General features: G+C 37.0%; 1 protein-coding gene across 1 annotated transcript in view; it reads right to left on the bottom strand.

Annotated features, from left to right (window-relative positions):
- Nucleotides 1-16,915, bottom strand: part of MYO9A (myosin IXA) — a 260,868-nt gene that overhangs the window by 159,024 nt on the left and 84,929 nt on the right. The window contains exons 12-13 of the mRNA XM_011953817.1: nt 12,544-12,665; nt 2,929-3,070 (exon numbers count right to left, since the gene is read on the bottom strand). Coding sequence (XP_011809207.1) covers nt 2,929-3,070; nt 12,544-12,665 — 264 coding nt within the window. The remainder of the gene's footprint in view (nt 1-2,928; nt 3,071-12,543; nt 12,666-16,915) is intronic.

The following is a 16,915-nucleotide window of genomic DNA, read 5'->3' on the forward strand; positions in this document are numbered from 1 at the left end:
CTACAAGTTTCTGATATGCTGCATTTCATTAATGTTCAGTATAAAATATTATAATTTTAATAATTTATTAAAAGTAATTTATATTGTCATTTCTTTTTTGAATCATGGGTTATTCAGAAGAGTTTTGCTTAATTTCTAAATATCTAATGATTTTCTAAGTTATCTTTATGATATGCTAATTAGGTCAGCTGTTTAACAGTGTTGTTTGATTTCGTGTTGCTTGTTCTGTGAGTTACTAAGAGAGATGTGTTAAAATCCACAATTTTTTCTTCTTTTTTACGTGTTTTTCTTTTTCCTTAGAAAAATATTGAGAAAAAAATCTACAATTATATGATGATGGACTTACCTAGGTCTACTTTTGCTTTCCTTTTCCTTTACATATTTTGAATCAGTCATTAACTACATATAACATCAAGTGATTGGCCAGGTATAATGGCTCATGACTGTAATCCTACCACTTTGGGAGGCCAAGGAGGGTGGATCAACTGAGGTCAGAAGTTCGAGACCAGCCTGGCCAACATAGTGAAACCCCGCCTCTACTAAAAATACAAAAATTAGCTGGGAGTGGTGGAGTGCACCTCTAATCCCAGCTACTCGGGAGGTAGAGAATTGCTTGAACCTGGAGGGCGGAGGTTGCAGTGAGCCGAGATCACACCACTTCACTTCAGCCTGGCGAAAGAGTGAAATGAGACTCCAAAAAAAATTAAAAAAATAAAAAAAACATTTAGTGATTATGTCTTCCTGTTGAACTGACCCCTTTTATCATTATAATATGTCCCGTTGTATCTCTAGTAATATTTCTGGTCTTAAAGTCTATTTTGTCCTACGATTTATTTTTTTTTTTTGAGACAAGTCTCACTCTCTTTCCCAGGCTGGAGTGCAGTGGCAACTATCTCGGCTCAATGCAACCTCATCCTCCCAGGTTCAAGCACTTCTCCTATCTCAGCCTCCTCAGCAGCTGGGATTACAGGCGTGCACCACCATGCCTGGCTAATTTTTGTATTTTTAGTAGAGATGGGGTTTCACCACGTTGGCCAGGCTAGTCTCAGACTTCTGACCTCAAATGATCCACCCACCTCAGCCTCCCAAAGTGCTGGGATTACAGGTGTGAGCCACCACGCCCGGCCTGTCCTGAAATAATATACACCAGCTTTTATACTTTCACCATCTTTTTACTTTCAACCTATCTGATAATGTGGATGAATATCCCAGGCGTGTGTGTGTGTGTGTGTGTGTGTGTGTGTGTGTGTGATTCTATTTATCTGAAATTTAATTAAAAGTAAAAATAAGAATGATAAAAATTACGGTAGTGTTAATCTCTGAGGGGAGTTGATTGGGAAGGGGTATGAAAGAAATTTAAACACTTTATTTGTGCACTTTATGCACAATATCCTCAAGTTTTTCTATAGGTCAAGCTTTTCTTTTGTTTTACTTTTCAACCTATAGTCTTAATTTCTCTTCTAAAATCCATTCCTCCCAGTATTTTCCGTCTTAGGAAATAGTACCTGCAAAGTACCCATCAGCTCTAGCCAGAGGTCACTTACTCATTGCGAGTCCATCAATAAAGTCCGTGGATGGTTTACCCCCATAATCATCTGAATCCCCCAAAACCTCTACTGCCACTCCAGTGCTTCAGTTTACCTCAACATTTCACTTCAATTTTTTAAAAAAGTGACTTAACTGATCTCCCAGATTCCACTCGTACCTCTGCTATCCCTTCTCCTCAAGGTAATCAATGCTATCTTTTAAAAACACAAGTCATATCCTCTGCTTAAAATAATATCACAGTGCCATTAATTTTTATAAAAACTCAACTTGGCTTACAAGCCCTAAACAATAACCCCGTCTATTCTCTAAGTTCATTTCATGTAACTATCCTTAGTTCATCATAATCCAGTAGCACTTATCTGTTTTCAATTATTTCACCATATCAAACTCTTGCCTATCTCATGGCCTATAATATTCATCATCCAAACTCCTCATCAAGGTAACATTTATTTCAGGTCATCTCTCAAAATTTAAGTGTTCTTAGAGAGGTGTTCATGAATTCACAAATTCAAAATCCACTACTCTTTCTCTCATAGGACCCATTCATTTATTTATAACACATAGCCCATTTATCTATGTCATATAAATAGATATACATATATATGCACACACAATATGTACGTATGCACATATGTATGTATGTGTGTATAGAGAATCAGGAATACATCTGTCTAGTTTATCATTAGATCCATTCCAAACACCAAGCACAGAGTCTGACACATGTTCTGTGTTCAACAAATACTTCTTAAATAAATCAATAAATGGATGAATAAATGATCTTAAGACACTCAACTCAAGACCCAGGAGAAAACATTTAATTCCACTATTCTCCACATCATCAGCTGCCTTACCTGGGAAATTAAATGCCTTAAATAGCAGGCTTAAACATCAAGTAGTTGAAGAATCACAGCCTCACAAATTACACAAGAAATGGACAAAATTATGAAGATTCCACTCCACAAAAGTTAAGGGTTTCAATATATTCATGAAAAGTACAAACTCACAAATCCCTAATGGTGGACAGAGATATGAAGACCTTATGAGTGCAGAGAAGGGAAAAATTCAACAAGTTATGTGGATAAACCAGTGAGTCTGAGACACAGAGATACAATCTATTCTTTCAGATCTAAAAAGTTTATCAGGATCGACTGACAACATCAGGTTTATCTCCAGGCAGAAATCAACAGAAATATTACCTTACCTAAGACAGTAATGCGCTGAAAAGCAGAATCTAAGTTTAGTAGTATCATTATAAAGTATCTCCAGTTATTACTGATCAAAAGCCTCCACAAACTACAAAGAGAGCAGTGTGCTGGGGACAGTGACATAGTTAAGAACACATCTCTGCCCTGTAAGCATATTCAGGAGAAATTTACTGACCTTTACCCCATATTTTACTTTTCCAGCATAATGTTTTATAATGAAAGCAGGCTCCATCACGGCTGGAAATTCGATGTAAGAATTATCTTCATGTTGATGCTTAAACTTGTCTAGCAATGTTTGATTTGTAGCCTGTGGAAAGCTGAATTTATAAAAAGAAAAAAGAAAAAATATCACTACAGAAAGATGAGAAAGATACGGTAATCAGTATAGTCCTTTCCAAAGTACATTATAATTACATTGTCATCTTACACATAAAGCAGTTTACAAAAGTTTTCACCTATATTATCTAATCTGACTCTCATAACAAGCTAAAAAGTAATAATAAATATTGGTATTACTATTTTACAGATGAGGGATAAAAAATTATGATTTGCCTATACTCATACTTTGCAAGTAGCAGTACCAAGAAACTAACTCATCACATATTTAGCTTAGATTGCATTGTTCTGAACTACTGTAAAACCCAAAGGAAAATAAAATCCAAATCATATACTCTTTGGGGCCAACAACTTCCAAATAAGAGAATAATATCTCGATTCTTATAGGTCCTAAAAGTCCATAAAAATTATTTGACTTCCTATTCCTTCATGCATAAATAAGTAGCCATTTTCTTACTATACCAATTATTATTTGTACTCATTGATTGTATTGATCAATTGAGCACTTAATATCCAGGAATCACACCAAAAATATCTATTATTTAATTGCATAATAGGATATATGGAAATACAAAAGTTCAAAAGAGGAAAAAATTATCAATGGTGTAAATAATGAAAAGGTTCACACAGGACATAGGAGGTGTTAAGACTGTGATGTTAAAGGCTGGGAAGAGTTTCAAACAGAGAAAATATCATTGACAAAAAAGGAGAAAGAAAGTTTCAGAAAATAGCTTCATTTAATGGTAGCTGAAAATATGAAAAATAATGTGATGTGATGTTGTAAAGTTGCTTAATACAAATCTAATGTGCAAAAATCATTCCAAAATTACAACAAACATAGTTCACACAGTATGCATTGCAAACCACACAGAGAATGGCCTTTGGCATCAGATAATCATAGTTTAGATTACTCATTCTATCAGTGACCTGGGGCAAACTAGGTAACCTTCTTTGAGAAGGGGTCTTCTAACCCACAAAATGAGATAACAGTTATCACAGTGCCAGTAGAATTAAATAAAACTAGTAAAAACATCTAGCAACAGCAGGCATCCTCTAGGAATTAAACAAACATTATCGACTTTATGTTGCCAACACTGATATTTTCCTGGTCACCTTGGCCTGCTTTTGTATTCAAATAATATCTCTTCCTCAAAACATCTCCACCATCTAGCTCACTCCAAAACTTTAAAGCCATTTTACAATGGAATATAACTTACTATTTCAAACAGAGACAACAGCACAGCTCCTATTAACAGTCTCACCAATCTTCTTTCAAGTCACAAAAGCATATTATCAAAATAAATTTTCCTATAATACTGCTTTAATCATATTCCCCTTCTGCTCCGAAATGCATAGATCACCAAGGCAAAAAGACTTGACTCCAAGCTCCTAAGCATAGGCCAACTCAATCTCTGCAAACCTATGTCCCACTACTTCACAGCAGTGTGCCTCTCTTAAGGCAGGATGCTCACTTCATCATCTCTAGGTCAGGGTTTATTTGCCTTCTAATTATCTGAGTAATTGAAAAGCTTATGATATATTTTCTCTTACTCTTAAATGGATAATAGAAATTTTCAAAGGAAGGAAGATAGACAAGAAAACAGTCTTTACTTGAAACTAAAAACGATGGAAAGTTCCTGCATTCAACAGACATTTATGGATACCCATTACATTACCAGGAAAAAAAAAAAAAAAGGAACAAAAGAAAATCATTCGTTATTGCTCATATCAAAGCTCTTAACCTAGTGTTCCCCAAAGACTATCTGGCAGGGTAGTGTCAGGAGAACTTCTAGAGATTTGAAAACTACCAATGCCTAGACCCCACCTACTGCAATTCTGACTTAATTGATTAGGTGGATGACCTATCATCAGTGGTATTTACAAAATCCCAAGGCAATTCTTATAAGCAGACAAGATTCACAAAATGCTGCCCTAAATGAAAGCTCTAATCCTAACATCAGTCACTGTTAAAATGTAGACTGATTCAACAGATCTGGAATGAAAGCTTGAGATTCTACACTTCTAACAAGAATCAAAGTGGTCTACTGCTGCTGATAGAAGATGACACTTTCAATACTATGGGAAGATCGATAATATTCCTAACATCCTATTCATATGTAAATCTGACACAATATTCCTCCTTCCTCAATGCCACCCTACATCCTACAGAATCTCGCTTAAGTAACCTGCCCCATATCATACAGCCATTAAGTAGGAGAGAAAGGCTAAACCAAGACCTCTGATTCTAAACCCATACACCTAGAGCACTACAAACACACTGCATGAAGAACACAGTTAAGGATATATTTGACATTATATATTCCCTATAAAAAATATTTTTAGAGAAAAAATACTCAATGTAAGTCCCAAAATAGTTCTTCCTACATGTGACTAATTTTCAATCTAGTTTTTTTACAGGTAAATGGCAGAGAAAAAATATTTCATGCCTTTGTATCTTCTGGAATGTTAAAGCACAGAGATTCTTTACAAGGACAGGTAATAACTACAGGACTGACTCATAAAAAGGTTATTCAGTCCAGTATCCTACCTACAACAATATGCTGACAGATGATGCAAAGTAATTATAATAATAGGAAATTATATTAATTGTTAAAGCAGCTGTCAATCAGCTCTAATAATTATAAAGTTCTTCATTTTATTGAGCCAGAATTTATCTCCCTGAAATTTATGGCCACATGGCTCAACCCCAGTAGCTTTCAGGTCACAACAAAGAAGTGACATTCTCGGCCAGGCTTGGCGGCTCATGCCTGTAATCCCAGCACTTTGGGAGGCCGAGGCGGGTGGATCACAAGGTCAGGAGATCGAGACCATCCTGGCTAACACAGTGAAACCCCATCTCTACTAAAAATATACAAAAAAATTAGCCGGGCGTGGGGGTGGGCGTCTGTCCCAGCTGCTTGGGAAGCTGAGGCAGGAGAATGGCGTGAACCCAGGAAGCGGAGCTTGCAGTGAACTGAGATTGCGCCACTGCACTCCAGCCTGTGCGACAGAGCGAGACCCTGTCTCAAAAAAAAAAAAGAAGTGACATTCTTATTATTGGGTTAAAATCTATGTGAAGTAGCAACTGGTCAGGAAATTATAGTCTTTGTATAATAAGATGTGCATTCAATGAAATTTTGTTTAAAGAATGACAGGACAGGCACAGTGATTCTCATATGTAATCCCAGCACTTTGGGAGGCTAAGGTGGGAGGACAGCTTGAGTCCAGGAGTTTCAGACCAGCCTGGGCAACAAAGTTGAGTCCTTGTATCTAAAAAAACATTTTAAAATTAGCCAGATGTGGTGGTATGTGCCTGTAGTACCAGCTACTCAGGAGACTGAGGCGAGAAGATCACTCGAGCCCATAAATTCAAGGCTTCAGTGAGCCATAACCGCACCACGGCATTCCAGCCTGAGCTACAGAGCAAGACCCTGTCTCAAAAAAAAAAAAAGGAAAGTAATTCTACTACCTCAGTTGCTGTTTACAAACACCTTAAGATATATAGGACAGAACAGCAACATTTATCACTGTCATTTGCCTTTTGCATATAAGAAAACTGAGGACTAAGGATATTATGAGATCTGCCAAGGGTAGTTTTGATACATACAGTTGTGATACTATAATTATACACATATATGTTTTCATCCATGGTTCCTGGCTCATAACTCCCATAGCCCTTGATGTAGTCTTTTGTTATAATGTTGGGGTGTATTAGGCCTCAGGAGCAGGCCTCAGGAAACAGAATCTCTCTCTCTAACCTTCTTCTGTCCTCCTTTTACCTGCCCAAGGGAGGCCTCAAATATGATTGCAGATTAAAAGACCCTCATTCCAGAAAGGGTCCCTCCCCATATTCTGAAGGAAAAAATGCTGCACAAGAAGCCAAGAAGAATCTGGACAGACAGGCCTTGCTGGGTTTCCCACTCAGTCTATCAGTATGAGATCATGTTCTTTTGTCCAATCACATTTCTACACCATTGTCAATAATGCCTATGTAATGAAGCCTCCATAAAAACCCAAAAGGACAGCACTTGGAGAGCTTCCAGAGAGCTGAACATATGGGTGTTCCTGGAAGGTAGAGTACCCAGGAAGGACATGGAGACTCTCTACTCCTTCCCCCATACCTTGCCCTACACATCTTCACTGTATCCTTTGCAATATCCTTTATAACACACTGGGGTAAATCTAAGTAAGTGTTTCCCTGAGTTCTGCAAGCCAGTCCAGCAAATTAATTGAACTCAAGGAGAAGGTGGTTGGTCAGAAGTTCTGAAAGAGTAGACTATTCACTGGTGTCTGAAGGTGGGGTGCGGTGCAGTTTTGGGGACTGAGTCCTCGATCTGTGGGATCTGATGCTACCTCCAGGTAGATAGTATCAAATCTGAATTACAGGATACCCAGTTGGTGTCCACTGCTTGCTGGTGGGGAAAACCCCACACACATTTGGTCACGGATGTCTTCATGTTGACTGTTACAGTGTGCGAGCAGAGGAAAACATGGTTTTAATGTTTTTCCCAAATAACTGGTGTCAGAGAAGTGAGATTTGCTAAAAAAGGCCCTGGCTCACTGAAACATGTGGTTTGGGAAGAAAAAGGATAAAAGGGTAGATGATGAGAAACCTTTGTTCTGGTGTGGCCACACGGTCACCCAAGGTATGAAGCCACAGTTGCTATGCTCAGTTATTAAAGGTAAAAGTTATCAGTGGAATTTAGAGATGGTTCCAACTCCTGGGGAACTGGTTCACTGGCTGCATAAGGAAATGCAAACTAATAGGAAAAAGTGAATTGGCTGTTATAAACAAACAGCCATTAAACTAGCTATTATAAATAAATAATCCCTTAATTATTGTTATTTATAATAGCTAAAATGAAATTTAAAGAGAGTACTGTGTTGGTCCTTGAAGCTGGATCAAGCTCAGATCTTACTCTGTTTGAGCTCAGGCTGTTGGCCTCAAAGACACCCTCCAAGGACAGAATTGTGCAGGGACAACAAAGTACCTCTGAGACATGTGGTTACCAAGAAGGTAGTCAATGTGGATGAAGGGCAAAACAAAGTAACTACAGAAACTGGAGGGCATAGTGTGAAGGAATAGTTTCATTTTGTAGATCGATATCATTAGCTTCCTAAAGAACCTTTACTAAAATGGATTATGAGAGTAACTACATTAGGGGCAGTAGCTTTGGTTTTAAATGCTACAGTGGAAAACATGTTTGGGTTGATGTAGGACACACAGCTCACTACTAAAGCAATCTCAGACATCTATACACCATTGAGACACAAAGGAGGTTATTCCCAAGGGAACAGCCAGCATAGTGGACTGGATAAAAGCCACTGTATGATCTTTTTACTCTGGGAAGGAGGACTGCCCAACTCTCCCAAGAAATGCCAAGCAGAACAGCCCAGATGAAGCAGCTGATATGCTTCATACGCAAGCTACGTAAGACTAGTTTTATGATGATAAGGATATTCGCCCAATGAATGTGTCTGTTATGTATTCATGGGGTTACAGTAAATGCCATAGTTAAGGGGGTCCCTTCTACATGGGTCCATTAAATGAGCAGATATGGGGGTACTACAGCAGTGCTGAGAAGGGCTAAATCTAGACATTCCTCTTGCACCTTCTCTCAAGCACAAAATGCCAGTAAGAACTGTTCTGTTTGTCAGCAAGAGAGTCTGAGACTTCCAATGGCTATGTGGCAGTTTCCCTGGTGGGAAGACCCTGAATGTAGATGGTAAGTGAGACCGATGCTGGTAACCCTGGGGGGCTACAAATGGGTCTTGACAGGAATAGTCACTTACCCTGAAGTGAGCTTTCCTTACCCAGTGGAAGATGCAAATGCTCAAAGTGCCATTTAAAAAACAAAAAACAAACAAACAAAAACCAGAAAATATTGCATAGATTTGGACAACCATCATCTTTTCAGAATCAGAAACACATTGTATAACCTACAATGTCCAACAAAGGGGAAAAAAAATCCTCCTCAGAGTAACAGTTTGATGAAGAAGTAGAATGGGTAATTAAAACACTGCTTGTCTAAAACAGGGGAAGATATAAGAATGAAGGGCTGGTTTGCACACTCTCATGAGTGTGTGCTCACACTCAACATTAGTGGGACTAAAGGAGCATCCCCTTAGATTTTTCTTATTTTCCTGGTTCACCTGGGAAAGAGGGGTTGGGGAGGATGCTGGTATGACTATCCAATTCTTGCCAAGGGAGTAGTACACCGGTATAACAACTATAATTTTTTTCTTCCCCAGATGACCTCAAAAAGAAAAAACTTTTTTTCTCTCCCCTACCAGATGCCGTGGTCCTAGGACCAGGGCTGCAACTGCAAGCGCTGGAAGCAGGGATGATTTCTAAGCAGGAAACTGTAACTACATTTTTAAACCTTAAGTCAAAATTCCTAAGGGCATGATGGCTATGGGTTGTACCTTCACTCTATCTAGCAAAATTGGGGCTAAGAGTGAAAGCAACTATTTTTCCTGGCCATAAAAACAGCTCACTAGTTCTACACCCATGTAATTTACCCTATCTAAAGGGGAGCGGTACTGAGGAGGAGGTACTTGCTAGACCAGAATTGTTGTTTGCAATCTAACCACCACCACAGTGGCAATTCTTAATGTACCTTCCAAAGGAGGAAAAGTTTGGGAACTAATGGAGAGGAGGAATAGTAGCTGAGGGTAAAGATATGAATAAATGGGTTATACATTGAGGGAAATCCAACATTACATTAACACATTTAAAGAAGCTCAGAGCAAGAGATGACATTGTCTTTTAGCTCAGCTATAAGAGATGCTCGAAAGGTAAAAGTTGTATGTTTGCGGAGACCGCTCCTGCTTCTAGAATCTGACAAGATTGAAAGGAAGTGTGCAAACTTGAGTGGTCTCTCCCTGGGAGACATATTCATACAATACGATAATGAACTGGACTAATTACTAATGACTGAATGGGATTCTAGTAATGCAGCAATATGTTTGAGTTGTATATTCTTTTGATGATGTAAAGGATCCATGTTTGAAAGCCAGGGCGTGGCCTGTGACATGATTTTATCTTTTATTTGCGTGTGTGTGTGTGTAGGTTTTTGTCCATGGTTCCTGGCTTATTAAGTACCATAGCCCTTGGTGTACTCTTTTGTTATAATGTTGGAGTGCTTTAGGTCTCAGGAGCAGGTCACAAGAGCAAGCTGCAGGAAACAGAATCTTTCTCTCTAACCTTCTCCTGTCTTACTTTTACCTGCCCAAGGAAGCTCTCAAATCTGATTGTGGAGCAAAAGATCCTCATTCCAGAAAGGGTCCTGCCCCATACTCTAAAGGAAAGAATGCTGCACAGAGAGGCCAAGAAGAATCTAGACAAACAGGCCTCGCTGGGTTTCCCACTCAGTCTATTAGTATGAGATCATACTTTTTGTCCAATCACATTTCTACACAGTTGCCAATAATGCCTATCTAATGAAGCCTCCATAAAAACCCCAAAAAACAGCATTCGGAGAGCTTCTGAATAGCTGAACATGTGAGAGTTCTAGAGGGTGGTACACTCAGGGAGGACATGGAGGTTCTGTGCTCCTTCCCTCGTCCTATGCATCTCCTCACTGTTTCGTTTTCCCTGAGTTTTGCAAGCTCCTCCGGCAAATTAAATGAACTCAAGGAGAAGCTGGTTGGTCAGAAGTTCTGGAAGCATGGGTTATTGGCTGGTGTCTGAAGGCGGGGTGGGGTGCAGTTTTGGGGACTGAGCCCTCGATCTGTGGGATCTGATGCTACCTCCAGGAAGACAGTGTCAAATGTGAATAGAGGATACCCAGCTGGTGTCCACTGCTTGTTAGTGGGAAAAAAACTCCACATATTTGGTCACAGAAGTCTTCTGTGTTGATTACTGTGGTGTGAGAATAGAGGAAAAACATGGTTTGAGAGTTTTTCTGTAACAGTAGTTATAGAAATGGGATACAAATCCTGGACTTCTGACTCTAACACCTAAATATTACAGAGAAGCAATGCAATACTTCAAAGCACAAGTTTATTAGTCAGAAATACTTGACAGGTTTGAATCTCAGGTCCCCCATTTCCTACCTATATAATCTTTTCTCCTGGATTGTTTCTTAAATTTTTTTTTGTTACTATAAAATTCCCCAAACAAAAAGAAGTGCTTATCATTGCATTATCAACCATAACGGTTCTCAACACTGAATATCAAAATCACCTATAAAGCCTTCCTAAATAAACATATACCAGAGGTAAGGTATACAAACAGTGAATTATAAACCTTACAATTTTATGAGAGATAATAATTATGTTGGGGCACACAGAGTAATGCAAGAAACTTTTACAAAACTCTGGACAGAAAATTAAGGTACTTTTTACTTGTGTTAACAACATTTTAATTTCTTTAGATTAATGGAAGTTGACTAGTGATAGAGTAGGTCAGAGTGACACTAAACTGTTAGCAGTCTTCTTTTTGTTAGTTTTTTATTCTACCTCTAATAGTAAATCTTCAATACTTTCTATCCTGTTATAATGAGTATTAAATTAAACTAGAAATCAGGTAAACAAATTCAATTTCTAAATTTTTTATTAAAAGTCATAAAAACTTCACAACCTCCTCATCTCAGTTTCTCCAAATCTAGATTTGCCATCTCTTAGGATAATCAACTATATTTTATAGATTGTTGAGAATACTCTGAAGAATGTTACATAAAGCATTATTTCTGAAGCATATATTTAACTCAGTTACATTGAACAGTGTTGACAAGGAATAGTAAATAACTGGCAGATGTTGCCACTTACACTGCACGATCATGGTAGACATTACTAATTTACCGTAATATTCTTTTTTCTGTTTTTTCGGAGACAAAGTCTTGCTCTGTTGCCCAGGCTAGACTATAGTGCAGTGGCGCCATCTTGGCTCACTGCAACCTCTGTCTCCTGGGTTCAAGCGATTCTCATGCCTCCGACTCCTGAGTAGCTGGGATTACAGGCCTGCACTACTATGCCCAGCTAATTTTTGTATTTTCAGCACAGATGGGATTTCACCATGTTGGCCAGGCTGGTCTCAAACTTCTGTCCTCAAGTGATCCTCCTGCCTTGGCATCCCAAAGTCAGGAGATTACAGACATAAGCCACCACGTTCAGCCTATCACGATATTTTCTACTGAACATGAAAACTGCAAACACATCTCATACGTGAAGCTCAATTTACAAAGAAAGAAACATGTAACCAAAAAAACAAATTCAACAAGTTTGACATCAATGTGTATAGAACAAATATAGAACAAATTAAGAAAAAAATGAATTCAAGTAATGAAGTCCATCCTAATTACCTAGAAACACACAGATATAAAAAAAATTGTACACACACACAAAAAATTGGCTCTTTATTTGGTAATGTAAGAAAAAAGTTTAAACTTTAAGTTTTAAGACATAAAAAGCCAAAACAGCCAATAACAAAATTGAAAAGAGTCACACTCACTTGCTTTCTTCATCCAAAAGATGAAGCAGTCCTGTTGGTTTTTTGCTAATAAGATTTATACAGCAGGTATTATCAATGTAATCTATGTTGCGCCAGCTGATACCTTCAGTTCTATATTCCTCCTAGAAAAACCAAAAAACAAAATAACAATTTATTCATCTTGCAGAAAACAGGTATATAATATATATTGAAAAGCTTTTACCCTGCTTAAAATTCTAAACTTTTTAAAAATCACCAATCCACACAATGAAAGAATGTATAATTTCAGTTGTACAAATCTTAATACAATGTATTTGTTTTCTCTTAAAAGGACATGCCACAAAATTTGTTAGAATCCTAGTTCTGAGTTCATTCTAATCAAAATGTAGGGCTAGATTTGTTTTAGTCTTACTATCTGATGACTCCACTAAGTAAAAACATACAATGAAGAAAGAAGGCTAGTATCTTCCACATGACTTTAAGTCATCAAAAAGGACTGTATTTCCTAGATTATGCACAATGAATTTAATGAAACAATTTCTGGGAAAAGTGGGACCCCATCACCCTCCAGTAATTATATGGAATTCATACACACTTAACTTTGGCAAAATAAAGTCCTTAGGACATTTTTTTTTTTTTTTAAGAAAAGGTTTTGAATTCTAGGGTTAAAAAACTTGAGGTTCAGGTCTTGAGTAACTACTTAAAATCATCTTACAAAGCACTCCATTTTTTCTTATTCTTTCCTGTACTGAGATATATTATTTTATTCATCCCTGTGATACTTTTACTTTTTAGATGGTTTTTTTCAGGAAAAATGCACCTGAGAATGTAAAGAAGATATGTTTCTGCACTGCAGTGATATTTAGGCATCAAGTAAAATATCCCATGTACCTAATTGTTTTAGCATTCACTTACAGTACTTGCACAAGTCAACTGCCAATCTGCAAATAGTGATTTTGAACTTTTTTGTTGCTCTTTTTGATTTTGAAATTCCATCATTCTTTCTGTATTCATTATTATCCAGTAAAGAAGAATAAACCCTAACATAAACTGTAGTTACTCTAACTAGGAAAGGTAAATACTTAATTCTTTTATTTTAATTAACAATTTCACATGTAAGAAATTGTCAAATAAAGGTCACTCTCAAATGGTAGTAAGAAAGGGATTTCCTCCAATCTTTTGCAGCATGAAAAATATACACACTAGATAGTATGAGCATAATGATTTTTATAGGCATTACTAGAAGTCCAAAAGTCCTCCTCATCATCTCTTTCCAAGGACTATCCAAACCCTCCAACCTAAAGTTAGCTTCTAATACAATTAATAAGATTACCCTATTTATAAATAGTATCTAAATGGAATCACATAACACATATTCATTTTGTCTCTCTCTTTTCTTTTTTCACTCAACTAATGTTTCAGAGACACATTCATTTTGTTGGATGTACCTAAAGTTCATTCATTTTAATTGCATTGTGAAATAACACCATCACTCAGCTACATATTGTCTATGGCTACTTTCTCAATGTAACAGCTGAGTTGAGACATATGGCCCAAAAAGCCTTAAAAGATCTGGCCCTTATAGAAAAAGTGTGCCAAACTCTGCTACAAAGCATTAGTTCCAAAACTTTAATGTACAACGGAATCACATGAAGGGCTTGTTAAAACAAAGAGTACTGGGACTCCATCCCCAGAATTTCTGCATAAGTAGGTATAGAGTACTTAGAATTTTCGTTTCTAAAAAGGTTCCAGGTGATGCTGATGCTACTATTGAGGAGAGAGAAGGAATAAACTTTGAGAATCACTGCTGCAGAGTATTCCATTGTATCTGCATACAATAACTTGTTCACCCATTTTACTTTTTTCTTTCTTTTTTTTTTTTTTAAGAGACAGGATCTCTCTTTGTTGCCCAGGCTGGTCTTGAACTCCTGGCCTCAAGCAATTTCAAGCAATCCTCCCACAACACTGGGATTATAGGCACAAGTCAAGTCCCATTCTACTAGTGATAGACACTGCTCTTAATTCTAATATTTGGTCATTAAAAATAATGTCTTACAACCATTTCTGCACAAAATTTTTGGTGTACATTTATACCTACTTTTTCAGTGAAAACACAGGACTACAAACTACATGTTTAACCACAGCAGATACTGCCAAACAGCATTCTGAAGTGGTTGTGGCAATTTACATACCCACCCCAGTGTATGTCCCTATAGACATCTCTCTCCAATACTTGTATTGTCTTGTCTTTTTCATTTTAGTCATTTTGGTGAATGCCTACTGGTATCTCATTGTGATTTTAGTTTTGATTTCCCTGATGAATAAATAACAAAGAAAAAATTTTTCCCTATGTTTACTGCCCATTTGGATTTCCCCTTGTATGACGTGCTTGTGTTCATGATAAAAACTCTTAGCTGGACACAGTGTCTCACACCTGTAATCTCAATGCTTTGGGAGGCCTAGTTGGGAGGATCACTTGAGGCCATGAGTTTGAGACTAACCGGGACAACATATTGAGACCCTGACTCTACAAAAATAAAGAAAAAAATTAGCTGAGCATGGTGGTATGCACCTGTAGTCCCAGCTACTTGGGAGGCTGAGGCAAGACGATCTCTTGAGCCTGGGAGATTAAGTCTGCAGTGAGCTACGATCACGCCACTGCACTCCACCCTGGGCTGCAGAGCGAGACTCTGTCTTAAAAACAAACAAGCAAGCAAAACTCTCATAAAACATTATTGCCTTGTTCTTAGTCTCAGAGAAAAAGCAGTCTTTTTCATTCAATAAGATATTAGTTGCATGTATTTTGTAGATGTCCTTTATCAGAAAATTATTTTCTACTCCCACTTTAAAAGAAAGAAAGGAATAGCTATGCAGTTTCATCAACTGCTTTTTATGTATCTCTAGAGATAATTGTGTTTTCTCTTTATTAACAGATGATTAAATTGCTTGTTTCAGTTAAATGTAAAGCACATGTTGGAAAAAAAAATCTCCCTTTGGTTACAATGTATTATCCTTTTGTACATATTGATGGATTTTGTTAATATTTGTTTAGAATTTTCATATCTGTGTTTATGAGTGAAATTGACTTATAATTTCCACTTCTAATGTCCTTAACAGATGTGTGTATCATTGTTATCCTGGCCCCCTAAAATGTATTGAGAATTGTTTTTTTTCCATTCCACCTAACAGTTTATGTCAGACTGATACTATTTCTTCTTTCCATGTTGGTAGAATTCACCAGTGGAGCCACCTTGGCTTGCAATGTTCTTCAGGGAAAGGTTTTAAATTACATATTCAATTTCATTAACAGTTATAGGAACAGATTTTCTATTTCTTCTATGTCAGTTTTGAAAAGTTCTTTTGCTCGTATCATTTGGTAAGTCTATTGACATAAAGTTATTCAATGTGTTCAACTATCTTTTTAATATGTGTAGGATCCAGAGTAACACCCTCTATCATTGGGATTTTGCTTATTTATATCCCTCTGTCTGTCTGTCTCTCTCTCAGATGAATTCCTTGAGAGGCTCATCAATATTATTAGCCCTTTCAAAGTATTACTTTTGGTTTGGGTGATCCTCTCCCACAGTATATTTGTTTTCACACTTTTATTAATTTCCTCTTTTATTTGTATTATTTCATTTTATCTACTTTCCTCTGGTTTAGTTTGCTGATCTTCTTCCCAATTGTTGACAGGGATCACTGATTTTAAACAAAAATCTAAGAGCTATGAAATGTTCCTCTAAGTATAGCTTTAGGCATTTCCCACAGTTGTAACATGTAACATGTCATTAAGTACAATGTATTTTCTAATTGTTCAACTTCTAGGCTATTTAGAATAGTTCTTAATTTTTAATCACATAGGTATTTTTCAGTTATTTTTTAACTATTGATTTTAGGTATAATTTTATTATGGTATTAAAACCTGTGTCATTTCAATCTTTGGAAATCTGACTTTCGTTTTATGGTTCAGGATATAAACAAATTTTGTAAATATTCCATGCAAACTTGAAAAAAAAAGTGCATTCTGCAGCTGTTGATGCAGTGTTCTATGCATATCAGTTACATATTTGATTTTTAAATCTTCTATATCCTTAATTCATTAGGTTCCAGGCCTAAGGGCAGGAAACTGACATTCTGCTCTGAAGGACAGTCAGTGATGGATGCCCACAAAGGCACTAATTTCATCTTCTAGATATTTTAAATCTTCTGTATCCTTACCAACTTTTTCAACACTCATTCTATCAACAAGTTAGCATGGTATGTTAAAACATTCCACTATGATGGCAAATATATTTTTCTTCTTCCAGTTTTATTTATTATTACTTTATATATTTTGAGGTTATGCTATCAGGTACTTATAAATTTTCGACTGTATACTACTTCCCAAGGAAGT

This window comes from Colobus angolensis, unplaced genomic scaffold (genome assembly GCF_000951035.1).
Source record: "Colobus angolensis palliatus isolate OR3802 unplaced genomic scaffold, Cang.pa_1.0 Scaffold372, whole genome shotgun sequence".
Taxonomy (NCBI): domain Eukaryota; kingdom Metazoa; phylum Chordata; class Mammalia; order Primates; family Cercopithecidae; genus Colobus; species Colobus angolensis.